This window comes from Neopelma chrysocephalum, unplaced genomic scaffold (genome assembly GCF_003984885.1).
Source record: "Neopelma chrysocephalum unplaced genomic scaffold, ASM398488v2 Primary Assembly neopelma1_73, whole genome shotgun sequence".
Classification (NCBI taxonomy): domain Eukaryota; kingdom Metazoa; phylum Chordata; class Aves; order Passeriformes; family Pipridae; genus Neopelma; species Neopelma chrysocephalum.
Window position 1 is genome coordinate 293,563 of NW_020897733.1, and position 17,817 is coordinate 311,379.

The window sequence follows — 17,817 nt, forward strand, 5'->3', positions numbered from 1 at the left end:
ATCAGATACCAAAGAACAAATTGCAACTATTAACATCTATTTGTTTTCCCCTCTTTAAAACAATACATAAATGTGACTTACGTCGCTTGGTGGTGAGGTCAAACAGGGCGTCTTCTAGGTTGAAGTCATCTGTATCATCCCCATGACCTGCAGACAAAGAATCAGCACTGGGTGTACTCACAAAGTAAACCACCTTTACATAAGGCATGGCTAGACTCGTTTGCTAAAATTGCTTTAGTTTTTTGCTGGTTTTTTTCGAAGCCTGACCCAACACTGGTGATGAGGAAGACATCGGCCCTCTTCGAATGCTGTGACTGTTAAATTGCAGAGCAGTCATCTCGAGATTTTCCATTTGTCTGCCCTAATGGATGCAGTATAAAGACACATGCTATGCTTAAATTTGTCAAGGAGAGCCTACCAATTCATCTCTTGAGCTGCCACTCATCTGTGGCTGTGCTCACGATTATATGTTTGCTAAACACCATGAAAACATTGGGACAGCACAGACAAATTCAGCAAAAAACAAAAAGCCCTATGCCCCTCTTCTCAAGTGCCTTCCAACATCAAAGGCTTCGTATGAAAATGCTGCTGCTGGCTGCCAAGCACGACTTAGCATTTCAGAGGCTGCCTGCATCATTCTGCCTCAGAAATGTGAACCAGGACCAATCCCCCATCCCAGGGATGTACCTGACAGGCACAGGCAGATTTTTTTGTTAGAGATGCCTCACCACAACTCCAGTCCCATATCCAAGGGATAACTCGGTGTTACATCATGTTCTCCTGCAACAGGGCCAGCTAATCCTTCCTTTCTCTGTCTTTTTTTCCATGGCATTAATTACTGTTGACTTACCCTAGTTCTGAATGTATTTGTCTTGATAAATTCATGCTTTTACATCTCAGAGCATGCTGAGTAATTAATATCCTTTGGGTTTGCTAAGTACTGCAGCACTGCAAGAGAACATTAAAATGGCTTTCCTCTTATTCCTACTGCTAAATGGATTTAGCTATTGCCACCTGAGCTCCAGCATGCTTCATGAATAAATTTAAAGCTTTACTGACAAGGACAATAACAACGGGAAGGCATCACTCCATCAGAAAGCAGGTATCAGCATTTCGGTGAAAAACTTCTACTGAAGAGTGGTCACTAAGTACTGCAACAGCTGCAGCTCTGGTTCCACTTACTCACACATCACATCTCATCTCATTTGCCGTCTGTTAAACGTACACTCAGCAAACCTGAGGGTGATGTATGTGCAGGGTCTGCAGCTGGGAAGCCGCCATGGGCTTCTCCCCCCCCCGGCAAAGGCTCGGCATTCGGCACTGCTGAGAGGGGTGTGTAAGGAACGCGTGTCCCAGCCCACGCGGTGTTTCTCATCGAGCTGAACGATGCCGACGCTCCCCTGCGAGCCCGGAGGAACGGCCAGCAGCGGGCGATGCAGGGAAATCCGTGTGACATCCGCGGAGAGGGGCACGTGGAAGAGCCTCTTTCTCAGCGCAGCAGGGCTGTGCCAGGCACTCTCAGCCTCCCTCCATGCCCCACTCCTCCCTTCCCGAAGTATTTCCCTCTTGGGCCTTACTGCTGGTGAAATATTGGCACTGTGAGGCAGGCAATGCTCTCCTGCTCCGACAGGGTGAAGTCACAGGGCTAACAAGTGGTCTGTCGGTGCAAAGTAAGGAACACGCAAGACCATCCACAGCACTGAAAAACACCTGCTCAGCTCCAGCACCTGCACAGGGGGCTGCCGAGCCACCAACATCCCTGATGTGACCCGACACAATCATCACTGCTGTGGCCAACTGTCCCAGGCTTGTTAGTCTGACAACTTCATGCAGTCTCCCTTTCCCAGCACAGCTTTTTTCCCCCAGTCTTTACTGGATTTTCAGGAACCAACAGGGCCCCGTCATTCTCAGACTTCTATTTTAAACTGTGCTTAAAAATAAGTGGAAGGGGAAGCCCACGTCGCGCCTCTGGCGGGATGAGAAGCATTACAAACCCGGCTGGGGGAAGCGCACTGTCGCTGTGATAGCTGGCAGGAGGGATGCGGCGGCAGCACCAACTCACATTGGTATGCCAGGAACCATCCCTTCCCTCTCCCTCGCTCCCTCTGCTCTCCATGATTAAGTAAATATTAAGGCACTGACTTGCTGCGCGCCAAGCCCTGTGTTAGCACATCCTCCCTGAGCTTCACCTTCTGTGGAGGAGCCCGAATACAAAGCGGGGGAGTGGACATCTGTGAGGTGCGTGCAGCTCACCCATTCTCCTGCTGAAGGGCTGTGGGGGTTGTGGGCCCTGCAGGGAATAAAAGTGTCCCCAAAAGTGGCCTCCCCCCACCTGGCTTTGGGGGTCTCACCAGACCCACCAGCTGAGAAGCACTTACACCTCCCTGGGTTTGCTGACAGCTCCCCTCGGCATTTCTCCCCGCAGGACACGAGGAGGGTGCCACTTCCAAAAGCACTCTCTGAAGAGCCAACTGGCATGTGAGGGGGCCCAGGTGGGTTAAAGGTGCTCAGGGCTCTCTGTGCTCTCAGGGCTGATGTAATGTCCTGGGCTGGAGCTGCATCCCGGGGGCTTTCCCACACCGGTGGGAGAGGTGTGAATGCTGCCCAAGGGAAAACTGTCAATGCACTGAATTGCCCAGTAAAACCTTCCCAAGGAGCTGCAGTGCTTGGCAGAGCCCGTTACCCAGGGCTTTCCCACCACCGTCCATGGCAGACTGACATCCTTTTCCAGGATTCCCATAGGTGTTGGCAAGGATTAATAATAGATTGCCAGTTAATTGAAGCTGACAACATCTCTATTTCATGCAAAGGGTGTTATAGAGACATATTACACCTTTTATGGATCAATAACAGAGCACTGCCGTCACAGGCACGCAAACTCCCCTGCTTGCTCCGACAGATAAGATGGGAACGCTCTCCTCATTCCTTTATTCTGTTATTAAGCAGTAACAAACCCGGCACTTCACAGCCAGATGCTGAAAGCCCCACCAGCTCTTGGTACACGTTTACCTTGTGCATGCAGTTCTTTGGGAGGCAGCACTGCTGCTCCCTGCACTGTCCTTTGCAAATCCCTTTGCTCCAGAGCCCTGACACTGCTCTGTCATCACTGGAGGAGTGGGGTTCCCAAAACCCACCCTCTGATAGGAACTCATGCACAACACACAGTATCTTCACATTACGGGTTTATACTTTTCAGGAGAAGCCAGGGCACATTCCTACTCACCAGCACTGACAAGCTGCTGAGCTGCAGCAGAGTTTGTCAGTAGTGCCCACACAACAGTCAGGGTCATGCATGCCCTGACGTGTCACCTCCCCCACAGGACATCCCTCCGCCACCTACAACCCATTACAGGGCCATAATACCACTGATATGCAAAACCATCCTCTGCTGGTTGCTCAGTGCTGGGGAGCAGTATGGGATCTTCACCAGGGTCAATGACTAGGCTAGTTTGGGTTTTTTTTCCCCGACCTTTGCAATGAGTCCTTGGAGGAACTCTGCTCTCTGGCTGCTCAGAAAAAACGCACATCCCCAAGGGTAGCTGGGGGTGACTCAAGCCCTGTGTGCCACCAGCCAAGGGCACTGAAGCATCCGTGGGTCTGCAGCCCTGCGTTGGGGGGAAACTGGCAAATGAGATGTTTACCATATTGTTCTTTACTCTGACAATCCAAAGAGACCAAGCTGGGACATGGTACCTAATATGAAACCCCCCATGCCAGCACGGGGAGATGGGGGGACCAACCCCAAGGCTGCAGCTGTGCCAGGCAGAAGCTGTGGAACAGGGGTGAGAGTTATGGCCGAGCCAGTGCTGCAGATTCTCCCGCCTCTTGCTGAGTCCCCTCGCCTTGCCGGGGGTATTTTTAATCAGAGCTAGCTGCTCTTTGAAGGTAGAAGGGTTTTGTGCCTTAATGTATTCTCTCCTCATTATTTTCTGTAGCAGGCAGCTCAAACGCACAATTGTACTCGTCAGCTTTTTAGTTTTTACAATTATATATATATTCTAATTAAGCCTCACTGTTTGACAAAGCTTGAATTACAGTATCATAATTCACACCCAGTATATTGCCAGGCCGTCTGCAGCACTCGGAGCGAGGTGTATTCCATTTTTAGCGCCAGCCCACGGATCTCTTTGTGCAATATATATGTGTTTAGCTTCCCTGGGAATTGAGAGCCTGCGACGGTACGAGATTGACAGCCCGGGAGATTACGGGAGAATGCAAAGCAGGTACAAGGGCAGCGGAAAGTAATTCCAACTGCCTGACTTTCATGCATCTACCTGAGGAGCAACGTGGCAGGTGGGAGAGCAGGAGGAAAGCAGGAAAGTGCATGCTGAGGTAGCCCAAAAGGGTCTCTCCAGTGACCAACCTGACCTTTTTGGCTCCAAGTTGTGATGTCGACACATGCAGGTGGTTCCCTGATGCTGGGGGCACCCACAGCTGTGCTGGGACCTCTGGGCAGGGCGCTGGGGATGGGGGGTTTGGGTACAGAGCTGCGTTACTGGGGCTGGACTGAATCCTCGCAGGGGGGTTTCTGCTGTCTCAGCAAAGATACGGCCCCAAAGGTCTGTGGGGAGTAAATGGCTGCTCCTCTGCGGGCACAGGTCTGCCCTGCAGCAGCTGAGGTGTCTCTGGCAGCGCCGGGGGTCCCCAGGGACCTTTCCTGGTGCAGGTGAAGGCAGAACACCACTGACCAGAGCAGTGATCCTGGTCAGCAGAGAGCAGAGTTTTGGACTTGCCAACGCTCTCCACCACCGCTGTCTCGGCGCCGGCCCCAGCCACTGCCAATGTGTGAGAAATTTACTTGCAAGTGCCAAGCTTCTTGCAAATCCCAAATCCTTATTGACTGCTAAGGCCAAAGCTCAGTTCCACGTGTGTAGGGAGAGCAGTGCTCCTCAGAGCTGAGGTGTCACAGTCTCTGGGAGCAGCGCTGGTGGGGCATGTGGCTAAGGGCAGCTTCACTGCAGCTGCACTGCTCTCTGGAGACAGGCCAGGCTGCCTCCTCAGCACAGACCTCCTCCTCAAGTTAGTTTTGCCTTGAAAAGCAGACTCTGAACTTCCTCCAGCTCCTCAGCTGCTGCCAGGGAAGACTGGCTGCCCAGGGACATGCCCTGCACAGACAAGCTGTTGGCAGCCCGCCGGAGCAAGGGGTGGCAGGGCTCTGCTGGGAAGCAAAGTGGGGGAGAAACTCAGGCCCCTGCATCTGCCACAGCAGTGGGACCAACAGCTAATGCCAGGGGTACATCATCCCAGTCTGGGGCACGGCCAGGCAAGAGCACAGGGAGACACAGCCCCTGGCTGGGATAACCCCTGCTTCTTGTGGGGGATGAGGGAATGCTGCTGTCCTTGTTCTCTATTCCCAGCGAAACATTTTGATTTCCAGAAGTACTAATCAAAAATCGCTCTTGATTATGGCAAAAACAACCTCTGCTGAATTTTTTTTTTTAATGCAATTAACAAGGGTATATGGTAATTCTAAGCAATCTCGCTCTTGAGATTAAAGGAAAGCCTGCCAGGAAGCACATGAATAAAGCTTTAAGATGAGAATTTGCATAATGAAGACTTTCTCTTTGTGGAGGGACTGATGGTGGTTGTGTTTGAAACCTATTAACAGAAATGCCTAAAAGCCTCTGCTACAGCCAGGGCACTGCCGCCCTGACCCATGCTGGCTCCATCACCTACACTGCCCTCCCTGCTGACAGACCCCCACGGGAATCTCAGCTCCACAAGAATCCCAGTTCTGCCCTGCCCTCTGACCGGGCACCTGGGATGGGGCAGGACAGGCAGTGTGGCCCCAGTGTGAGCTCTGCTGGCTGCAGCTCAGGGCAATACACCTCGCCTGGGCTCTGAGCCACAGCACAACACCGAGGTTCTGTGCGCCGAGGCAGCCGGACCAAAAGCAGGTGTCTGTTGCAATTTGATTTCAAGGCTTACTTGGAATAATTTAAATTATTCGGTGGCAGCACACGATGCGCTCTACAGCCAGCAGGAGTGATGGAGCTGGTGAGGAAAATGTGACCAGCAAAACCAGCCTGCATCTGGTGGGCTCCAGGCTCCTTCTCAGCGGTCACCAGCAGCACCATGAGGTGGGGCTGGGCCAAAAGGCTTCCTTGGTGAGCAGAAGGTGAGCCCTCGCTGGGAGCTGCCCTGCCAGGAGCTGGACCCTCAGGGGATGCAGTGCCCATCCACCCTGCACCCTGCTGAGGGCTGCACGAAGGCCTGAGCACATTTTCTCCCCACCTGGGATGAAAGGACAGACCTCCAGCTGCTTCCAAAGCACTTGAAGAAGCAGCACCACCCCTCATGCCCTGCTGTGTCCCACAGCCCCAGGAGAGCAGCTGGTGGCTCAGCCTCTGCTGCCACGGCCACACCAGGAGCTGCCAGCAGGTCCCTCTGCAGAGACCAGACAAAAAACACAGCAGGGAGGAGTTTCTCATCTGCTGCCATCTCGCACAGCCTTTCTCACTCCTCCACAGCAAGATTTAAAACCCCAGAGGGAAGCGCCCTCGACTTCTCTTTCCCAACAGCTGTATCTAGTAATCAGCTCACAGAGAGCCCGCCGTATATACCATGGAGGCTGCAAGGAAATCCTGAAAGCTGAGGGCTAAAGACCAGTGCTGGCCTCTTCTTCTCGAATACTGGCACGTGAGCAGACCCCCTGCTTCAGACCTGTCTGCAGGAGGATGACCTTTGCCACCAGGTTGCTCATTCCCCAGCATTGCCCTTCTTGGAACAATGGCAGCTCCCGCCACCAAACCCACGAGCCTCCACCCACACCCAGATGGCTCCCAAAGGGGCAGAAAGCACCCTCAGTCCACAGGTGTTTCTTCATGCTGAACTCTCATCCCAACATACTCCTTTATTTCAGCGTTTCTCTTTTACTTGATTCTTCCAGTCCCACTCAAGCTGGTGGCAATTATGGTATTTCCACATTTTATTAAAAAGACAAGACAAGAAAGGCTATTGGCAGAGCAGCTCAGTTGCTGCCACTTGATTTTCCAGCCAGCGTGGGGCTGCCAGCTCAGAGCCTGCAGGAGCATGGCAAAGAGGTCTTTCTCCACATCCCAGTCTGTGACAGAGCAAACCCTGTGTCGGTGTGTCACGCAGCTAAAGCTGTGAGTGGGGGGGGCCTGCAGGCACCAGCTGGCCACGAGACGCTGCGGCTCTGCTGGAGACACCCTAATCCTGGGCTGACGTACTGAGTGCCCGTGGGCAGCCACACAACATCTGTCTGGGGGGGTGCCCATCCCAGGGCCTGCACCACACGTCACGTCCCGTCAGCCACTGCCACGCAGTGTGACAGGGGCTGGTGTAACAGCAGCAGGGCCATGGAGGAGCCCCAGTGCCTGGGGGACCATCCTGTCACTGCAGGCTGGTTGGGCACGGGCTGCAGCCCCGGTGTTTGTGGCACAGTGAAGGGCCCTTGCATCACCTTTAATGTGATTCCCACACCACTCTTTGGGGACAATCCTAAGGAGGAGTATGGATGCATCACATCACCCCCAGCAGCAAGCTCTGTGCAGAGACCACTGAGCTGATCTGCTGGATGAAGGTGTCTGATCCCTGGGAGGCTGCTGGACTGGAGCCCTCAGCTCCAAGGGAGACCAGCAAGCCCCTGACCCATTTGTGCAACCCAGACTCCACAAAAGCAACCAGCCAGAGGAGTGCCCCTACCACAGACAGACAAACACCTCTGGGTACTGGCAGCAACCCTCAACAGCTCAGAGGGAAAAGCAAAGGGCATCACAACCACAGCCAGGAAAGGCTTCACACGGGGGTTTCCCTTGAAATGCCCCAGACCAGCAGCCACTGGCCAGGTCTGCCCCATCTCTGGCTCCACAGCACCGTCCTCTCTCTAACCCCACATGAAACAAATGTTTCACCATCTCTTCCATCCCAGCATGGTCAGAGAGCAGATAGCCCTGCTCTGGCAAAGCACAAGATGCCAATCGAAACAGTTTTTTTCAGCATCAGCACTCAAAGCTTTCCAGGTTTCCAGGGCTCTCTGCCATCTCTGCACACAGACTGGGTGATGTTTTCTAAGCAACTTTATTATGGTAACTGTTCTTTGAGGTTTGTGTCAGAGAGGGCTCTACCACAGCAGAGCCACCGCCAAAACCCACTTTCAATTAGTCCCAGATGAATTGCATCAGGAGCAAAAGGCTGAAAGGTTTAGAGCACACATATTTAAGGTTCCTCCTCTTCTGGGGAGTGTCTGAGCTCAGCTGTACCTGTGATGAGATGATGCTCAGCTTTCTGTGCCTGGGCTGGGTACTTACTGAGACATTGCAGCCAAGGACTAAGGAGGGCAAGGGGAGCTCAGGCTGTGCCAGCCCTCACAGGAGCTCTACAAACCTCTTGCCGTCCTTGGGACTCTGGGAAAATGCCCCAGGTAACTCTCAATACCTCAAAGGTTCATCTGACGAGAAATGGAGTTGTTTTTCCTTTTCACTTTCTTGCTGTTTGTTTGGGATTTTTTTAAGAAAGAACAATTTATTGTACCTAAAGGGGAAAGGATGTGGACAGCATAATCTTTTTATGCCCAGGCCCCAAACACTTTGCAAGTGGCAGAGGGGAAATTAGCACTGACCCCACTGCACAGCATAGGGAATGATTAAAGGTGACTTTTTCAGTGATGGAAAAAACAACAGCATCACCCTGGGCTCAGGTTTGTCCCTGCCAGATGCAGTGTGCAGGTGTCTGCTGGATAACTGGATTACTGTTCTGGCAGCAAGGGAAAGGGAGATGTGGGGGTGCTGTGACCCTGCTGCTAAGCAGGCATCAGCCTGTTTTCCCCCTAGACAGGCACGGTCCAGTCCAGTGCTGCCGAGAACCAGCCCTGCCCGGGAAAGACAGGCCAGGAGCACGAGGCAGGATCTGACACCACTTTGGGGGCAGCCTTGGCACCCCCTGTGCCCCCAGCCTTACCAGGTATAGGGTGGGAAACACTGGCCCCAACTCACTTGGTTTGTGATTCCTAGAGAAGGTCAAAAAACTCAGCAAGTTCCTTTTCCTCCTATAAGTGTGGGTGCAGGGCCAAAAATTGGGGGGTGTGCTGGTTTGTGCGGGGGTAGAGTTAATTTTCTTCACAGCAGCTAGTATGGGACTGTGGATTTGTTCTGAGAACACTGCTGATAACTCAGGGCTGCTTTCATTATCACTGAACAGTCCTTATGCAGAGCCAAGGCCTTTTCTGCTCCTCACTCCACCCCACCAGCAAGAGGCTGGGGGTGCAAAGGAGTTGGGAGGGGTTACGGCTGGAAGAGCTGACCCCAGCTTCCCAAGGGATATCCCAGACCATATGGGTCGTGCTCAGCATATAAAGCTGGGGAGAAGGAAGTGGGGTACACTTGGACTGATGGTGTTTGTCTTCCCAAGTCATCATTACACGTGATGGAGCCCTGCTGTCCTGGGGATGGCTGAACACCTGCCTGCCCTTGGGAAACGGTGAGTGAATACCTTGTTTGCTTTGCTTGTGCATGTGGCTTCTGCTTTACCTATGAAGTGTCTCTATCTCAACCCACAAGTTTTCTCACTTTTGCCCTTCTGATTCTCTTCCCCATCCCAATATGGGGAAAGTGAGTGAGCGACTGTGTGGGGCTGTGTTGCAAGCTGGGATTAAACTACAACAGCTGCTTCCATGTTTTCCTGCCTGCTGTCCACCTAGAAAGATTATGATGTACGTTCACGTTAGTCACTTGATTTCTGCTTACACATTAATCTCTATGAATTTGCCTAGGGCCAAATATGCCTGTTTATCAACCAGACAAAAAATTGTCATGAAAGCATTTTGTTCATAACCCAGTGCAGAACAACTGATGACAAAGTCTGTGATGTAGGAGCCCAAAGAAAACTGAAGCGAGAGATAAAATCCTTATCACCTGATTCCCCACGGAAAAAGATTGTTCTCATCAGATAAAGATCAAGAGAAGATGCTGTAGTTAAAAGTAGGTAAATAGGGAATTGTGTGGTAAAAATGCTGGTTCATCACTTGGGATGTGATGCTCCTCTCATATCGTGCTACTTAAAATCAGAAGCAGAGCAGTAGTGGGAATGAAGACTTGGGCAATGCTGACAGATGGAGGGAAGCTCTGGGAGAGCATGGGGGGCTCAGCCTTCTCCTCTGGCTGAGGGCATCTGTCTGCCCTGTCACCACAGCGGCACTGTGGGGCTCCCGCCTGGCTCTGCTGTCCCTGCATCTCTGCCTTCCCACAGCACCTTCCTGTGCAAGCATATGGTATCTGGGTCGGGTGGGGGGTGGTTGAGACTCCAGCCCCTGCTGCTTGCTGTCTGCACCCTCCTCCTCCACCCTCACTCCTGCTCTCCCCCAGTTCTGGGTCATTCGGCTCCGCTGCTCCTGGAGCATCCCAGATCCAGGCAGTGCTGCCATGGGAAGGAGCCAGCATGGAGAGACAGCAGGGTAGGGGGCTGCACCCACCAAATAGGAGGCAGCAGCAGAGATCTGCTGGAGATAATTTTGAGCAGGTGGTGCAGGAACTGGTGGTGATTTTTAACCACCCAGCCGGCAGCTGTGAGACCACCCCTCTTGGCTCGCCTGCAGAGAGGGAAGCTGTGCCACATCCCTCAGCCTTTTGCACCGGCTCACTTTCAATAATGTGAGTTTGGTTCCTTTCCTTTCCTAGAGCACTTTCTGGAGAAGCCCCTGAGAAGTGGAGTTTGGGGTGTTTAAGCAGCTTTTGCTACCTCCTGTGCCCAGCACAGGCTGTGTCCCTATCACCAGGGGAACAAGTGCTGTATAATCAGAGCACCCTGTGCTATTGATGGGGCATGAAATAATTTAAACATAAAACTAGGAGCTCACTGAGTTGAAACAGAAATCCACTAACAGGTCTCTTGCCCTCTCTGACCCCACTTGTGGAGGAAATAGCATCAACACTTACAAACCCAACTGTTTGTAAACTGTTACTTTAATTCAAGTGTTGTGGCTCTCAGATTTTCTCTGTGAAAGTATCTAAATAGTTCACTCAGTTAAGACCATCATTACAAAAAAGAAAGAAGGAATACACTTTCTTTTCAAATATATGTTTAACCTCAATTAAAAATGCTCTATTTTCTGCATGAGGCCAAAGACACATTTGGGGAGCTGTGGGTGTTTTTCAAAAGGACCCATGAGCTCAAAGCTTAGTGGTGTCCTGTGGAAATAACAAATTCCAGTTTCCTGGCAAATAATTACACGGAAACTGCATGGCATGGGCTCAGTGTCTCTTGACAGCGCGTGAGACAGTCTGTCACCAGCAGCAGTAGCTGGTGCCTGGTGAGCAGGGCCAGGCTGAACACCCACCCCAGATGAAGCTCCTGGGGCAGAACCCAGGCTGTGGCTGGGTCACAAAGCAGGGATTTGCCTGGGGGTGAGTGGGGACTCGGGGCAGGCTTGCACTAGCTGGAAGCATCACACTGAATGGGATGCTTTGTGTTTGGGGGGATGCAACCTCTTATGCCCAGTGCTGCGGGCATCAAGGTACATGGGGATTTTAGTTTGGAAATGAGGAGGAATTGCTTCACAGAAAGGGTGATTAAACATTTGAATGGGCCCCCCCAGAGAGCTGCTGGACTCACAGTCCCTGGAGGTGTTTAAGAAAAGACTGGATGTGGCACTTAGTGCCATGGTCTAATTGATGGTGAAAGGTTGGACTCAGTGATCTCAGAGGTCTTTTCCAACCTAATTGATTCTGTGATTAACTAGCCAAAAGAACTTCCAGGGTGGGAAAACGTGCTGGGCAAAGGGGAAGTTTCACCAATTCTGGGTCTGCCTACCTCTTCAGGCTCTGTAATGGAAATTATGCAAAGCTCCAAGAGGAAGGCTATGTGCCAGATGGCAGGATGGGACCTGGGAAGGTTTTTGCTCCAAATTTAGGTAGAGGTACTCTACATTAGTCTGGTATTAGCTTAGCTCAGATTTTATTTTCTGGAAAGATGGCCCAAGTTCTGCAGTAGCAGGGACACGTGAATGGAGGTGGCTGGTCACTGCAGAGATTCATGTTCTACCAAGCTGCTTGCTTTCATCCCACATAGAGATCATACAGAAATCTGACACAGAGATTTTCCCCAAGCTCCTACTCCTAAAGCACACTTTTGACAGCAGACAATGCTTTATGGTCACAGGTTACTGTGCTGTTCAAAATCTTATCACATATCTAACATCTCTTGTGCAGCATGAGCACCTCCTTTGCCACTCACAGCTGGGGCTGGAAACATCTTCTGGATGTTTAGCTTTTGCCTCCCACCCGCCCAGAGCCAGGGCTGTGGTTACCCCTAAACACTCAACCCGGAGCACATCCTTCTGAAGTGGGATTTCAGTAAGATTATTCCAACTTTGACAAGTTCTTTCTACCCAGGCTTCTTTGCGTGTGGGCAAATAGCGCATTTCAAAGGGCAAGCAAAATGCTGAGCAGCTCTCTTTTCCCAGCATTTTGTTTGCTGGAGCCAACCCTGTGCCAGCTTGTGGAGCCTTCCAACAGCAGAGCGATGCCGTTCCCAGCGTCCCTCCTCCCTGTCTGAGCCACTGCCTCCAAAATCCTACCAATGCCTCTGGTTTTGCTTGTTTTGGCTGTTTCACACACACGTGCTGTGACAGCACTGGATCCCTACAGCAACTTGGCCATCTCCTTCCCTGAAGGTGCTGCTCCTGTGGTTGGGTATCTCAGGGAAGAGGAGCTCGCACTCAGCATCAGCTTTCTGCCTGTGACCCCAGTTCTCCTTCCACAATAAGTTTCCGTGTTTCCTAGACAAGGTTGAAAAGCAATGAAAAAGGATTTTGGAGTCACTGTAAGGCAGTTTTGTAAATCTGCATTAGCATTAACTTCATCCCTGTCATGCCAGCAGGCTGAGCTCTCAGATCAAACCCAAATCTGACCCTGTGCAGCTCCACTGAAATCCCTGTGAGTGTACAGGCAGTGTTCTCCTCTCTCTTTGCCACAGCTGACGGGCTTGTATCGGGACTTTCTGTTTTCTCCTCAAAAGCACTGCTCCCTCAGAAATCATGTTCCCGTGCCCACATCCCAAATCACAGCTAGTGACTCCAGCATCTGGATCCCCAGCTTTGAAGTTTCCTTTTCAAAGTCCTTTCATGTTCTGTGTTTTGATGTGCCATGTTCGTCTTCTCCCATTTTTCCTCTATTCAAGCTCTTCCACCGATCGTGAATTTCAATCGGATTACAAAGGAATTATTGCAAAGCTTTTCGCCTTGCCATCAACGTTATGTAGTTTATTAAACATATGTTTTGTTATTAGAGTGGCTTCAGAAGCACTGACTAATAAAACCCCAGTTTTTCCTTTAGTTAATTGTAAAGTCAATGCCTTAAACCTCCAAGACATATTTTTCCAAGGAGAAACAAATTTGTTTTTAAACCAAGCAGTGCTAAAAGTTTATTCCAGTCAACTCAGGAGATCAATAGATACTTCTGTTTTATGTGCTTTAAGGGCTGAAACAGTTGCAACAGATGTAAGGAAAAAATCACATTTTTGTGGAGGGGAAAAAAATCCCAAGAGTTAAATGGCCATTTCCAAGCACAGATATCACTAGGCTGATAGAAGAAAAAATTTCAAAATACAAGCAGAAGTATGAAAATTAATTATTTCCACAGCTATGTACACAAATATCTGGGCATGGCACATTTAATTAATGCATATTTGTTCAAAGATCAGAGATAATTTTTAAGAAAACCAATTTGGCTTCTCCTGCTTTGCCGTATGCGCTAAAGACACTATCAAAGTAAAAATTATACTTTAAATGTATTACTTTGACTTGCTGCTGATACCTAGTAATTATAACTTTAATAACATAATAATGTATTATAATAAAGATTTTTAGCAGCTTTACAAAATGCTGCTATCTCCTTCAGTTTCAACAACAACACCAAACCAAGCCTTTCTCTTCTACTCCAAATAATTCCTCCCTGAAACTCTCCCAGTACATCTGTGGTGAGTGACCCTGGCAAGCGATGGGCACAGAGACGGAGGGTCACTTGGCACCAGCACCCTCTTTTCTGCCAACTGCATCCCTGGCTGCCCACTGCAGAGTCTGGACACCTGAAAAAACATCTGGGAAAGAGACGACTCCTTTCTGCTTTCTCCATGCTCTCAGCTGGGCACCGTCATGCCAAGCCAGTCCGGAGGAGGCGCCTGCAGTGACTGCAGCCATCTGTGTAACAGTTATATATAGCTAATTATACTGTCTGGTATTACTTTCACATTTAAGTAATTATTGTAATTGCTGGTGGGATACTGTAGTCACACTCGAGAGGAGAGGTGATCTGTGGGACGCTGTCTATGAAGACACGGGTGACAACACGAGTGGCTCGTCACTGCTGAGATGGCAACTCTGGAGGACACGCCCAACTGCTCGTCTCAGGTTTGTAACGTGAAGCTTTTCTCCAATCTTTTCTCACACAACATAAAGCATAAAATCCTGCATGTGCCCCTTCTCCCTGTCCTGCAAGAGGTAACCTTGTGCTCCCTGCAAGAACACTGACCTCAGATGTCTAATTTGTCATCTTTCCATGAAAACACATCAATGAACTTCTGTACTGGCTTATCACGAGAGTGAGGACAGGAGAGGGGAAACAAAACAACTGTGGAAAGTTCCTTGCTTCACTGTCTTACTGTTTTGCACAAGTATGAGGCTAACCTTGGATGACTCAAACAGAACTACTTTCTGGAAAAGCCACAGATCTGTGCATTTAAAACATCATGCAACATGCTGGCATAGGGAACGTTTGCCTCTGGCTGCAGCAAAGAGGCTTTGGAGGGTGTTTGGTTTCCTCCACCGCCTCAAAACACTTTAATGCTTGTGCCCCAACCACACTGTGGGAATAAGGCAGAGCTGAGTGGCACTGGGAAACAGTTTGGTGCCCTGTGAGCGATGCCTGTTTCCAGCATTGCACCCGCAGCCAGATGGGTTGTGGAACAGAGGGAGCATGGGAGCTTGGAGGCGCAGACTGATCAGCACGGCTCTGTCCAATAGTCCACCCGGTGCTGAAGCACACAGTCACAAGTGAAGGGAAATGCAGTCGAATTTGATCAAAGAGAAGCCCAAACACTTTTTTTCTCAATTAAAAAGTGGAGTTTGTTCCTGCTTTACTGGACAGGCACAGACGAGACACATGTCAGTCTTATGTCAGTGGTGGATCCGGACCCCAGCCACAGGAATCACGCTAAGTACTGACTTTGTTGTTTGTTATCCTTAGTTCTTGGTAATTTGTAAACCTTCAAGCTTGCAAGAGACTGGGCTGCCCACCACCCACCTTGGGCAGTGCTGGAGCAACTGTTTCAGGACAAGCAGCCAAAAGAAAAGCCAGGGAATAAAGGCTATGAAGAAGTGTGATCTCTACTGATGCTGTACTGAGGAGCTGGGATACAAAGCCCTGCCTCAGAAACCCACTGCCTTCCCACCACCTGTTTTTTTCCCACGGGTACAGGATGATGGCAGGGAGTCTGGGCTGGTACCTGAAAAGGCCACTTGAGTGCTCAGGTGGGGAAGGACTCCCAAGTCTCTGACAGGGAGCTGCAAAGCTGCTCCAACACTTTTGGGAGAGAGACAGAGGGAGGAGCAGGCACCCACGCATGAGTTGGGAGAGCCACTACCCCGATACTGACACACCGGGGGAGGAACCACAGACCACGTGGAAAGACTGAAGCCATGCACCAGCCCCTCGGTTCCGTGTGTCCCGTGTCGCCAGGGCTCTGCACAGGAGTGGTGGCAAGCCCAGAGCCCGCTTACCCTTATATACAGTGATTGCCATGGAGAGGCAATTTAAAGCAGCTCAGAGAGGAGACGAACTTAATGTTGTTCAATTACCTGTGAAGCCTCATGCTGGCAGGAATGATTTATGGACGTTTCAGTGAAATTCGTTTTGATACAAACATAGCCAAGGATATTTAAGAGCCAGACCCTGCAGCCCAGAGCTCCAAAATGAATCAGAACAGCATTTTTGTTTGCCCACATTGCAAAGAGCACAGAATGCAAATAGCTTTAGTGTTGACTAAGCAGATTTTTTTACTATTTTAACATAAAATCAGGACTTTATGCACAGTCTCAGCTCAGCCTGTCAATCTGATATCCACCAATTAAAAATGCAGCGGCTAATCTGGTCAGCATAAGCAACTCTGTACCACGCTGTTACCCTTCCAGCTGCACGAGCAGGTAAGTACCAAACACAAACTGAGACTAATTCCAGACTGACTCATGGAAAACCTAATCTAGTCCAACAGCAAAAGCTGTTCGGGGTTCAGTTCACTATTCACTTGGATGATATCCTCTAACCAGTCTATGTTTGCCAGGTGCCTCCTGGCTAATAGCAGGGGTCTTTTTTAGAAAAACTTTCCTGAGGCCTTTTACTTAACTGCCTCCTATTTTCTCTGAATAACCTTTAAAAGGGCCTTTTTTTTTTTTATTCACACAAACAGCTTTTTAAGAGTAACATTTTTTTTTAAGGAAACAAAGAGTTGTGGTGAGCTTTGCATTGATTTTAATTCCTCCCTTGCCCAACTCCCCCCCCCCGAAAATAAAGGGTATTTTTTCCCCTATCTTCCTACTTGCTGTTCAGCTGGGACTGATTTCTGGGTTAGGCTATTCTGATCTGCAGAAATAACAGTGGGACCAAAAAAGAGTGAGGATACAACCAGCAGCCCGACAAATTTGGGTCACACAGAGAATCCGCTAATCCAGCAGCTCAGTGAGCACAGAGACAGACCCAAACTCCCTTCCCGATGACTCCATGAATCCCTCTGCTTGGGATTAGCTGAGCCCCAGGCTGCTCCAGCGCTTTATACCTGCAGCATCGCACATTCTAAGCACCGCTGTGACACTGTCACCCGGAGGCAGACGCTGCGCTCCGAGATGTGTTCGTCATCATCACTGACACATAACGCCGGGCTGGAGCCGCCCTACCTGTGGGTACCGGTGCGGGACCGGCCCCATGGCGAGCAGGGGGGACAGAGGCAGGGTCGGCGGGGGCGGGCAGAGCCCAGGGTGAGGGTCGGGAGAAGGAGAGGGGACAAGGATCGTCTGTGGCCCGGCCCCATGCACAGGCTGGCACCCCGCCATCCGCTGCGGAGTCGGGGTGCAAGGTGCAGGGCGCAGGGCGGGGCCAGGGGGGTGCAGACCCCCTACCCGGGGCGATCCCCCGGGGGTGCATCCTCCCAGCCAAGGACCCTCCTCGGGGCGCATCTGCGCGGCCCCGTGAGACCCCCGGGGGGAGGCTGCGCGCTGCCGGGGAAAGCATCCCCCGCGAGAAGCCCCCGCGGCGGGGATGGGGCTGTGGGTGCGTGTGTGTACGACCCCCGCGTCCCCCGGGGGTACATCCCGCGGGGGTACCGCGGGCGGGGGGCGGGGGGTCCGCCGGGCCTGGGCTGGGCCCGACGCCGCGATCATGCGCAAACCACCCGCGCCGCGCCCCCCGGGGCCCCCCTTCCCCCCGGGCCGCCCCCTCCCGCCGCTGCCCCGCGGTGCCCGCGGCCGGGCCGTGCCCTACCTGCGCCCAGCAGCGCGGACAGGGCCAGGAGCAGCCCCAGGAGGCGGCGGCCGGCCATGGCGCGGCGGGGCTGCGTCTGCCGCGGGCTCGGCTCCCGACTCCGCCGGGGCGGGACGCGCCGGGGATGGGCGGGCGCTCGGCGCCGCCGCCCCCCGCTCCTCCCGCCGGCCCCGCCACGGCGAGGGGGAGACTCCGCGGAGTCCCCGCGGCCCCCCCCCGGCGGATCGCCGAGCCCCGGCACCCGCCCGCCTCTTCCCCTCGCGGGGAAAACGCGCACCCTCCCGCCGGGCGTGTGCGGGGCTGCTCCGCATCTGCTCATCCGAGTGGGGAG

The 17,817-nt window shown here is 51.8% G+C and overlaps 1 protein-coding gene across 2 annotated transcripts in view; it reads right to left on the reverse strand.

Annotated features, from left to right (window-relative positions):
• CD99L2 (CD99 molecule like 2) overlaps nt 1-17,617 on the reverse strand; it is a 32,139-nt gene extending 14,522 nt beyond the window's left edge. The window contains exons 1-2 of one of the 2 annotated variants that reach the window (XM_027687062.1): nt 17,487-17,617; nt 82-147 (exon numbers count right to left, since the gene is read on the reverse strand). In XM_027687062.1, coding sequence (XP_027542863.1) covers nt 82-147; nt 17,487-17,544 — 124 coding nt within the window. In that variant the 5' untranslated portion in view covers nt 17,545-17,617. The remainder of the gene's footprint in view (nt 1-81; nt 148-17,486) is intronic. The other variant, XM_027687061.1, reaches the window with a different exon arrangement.
• Between the last annotated feature and the right edge of the window lie 200 nt (nt 17,618-17,817).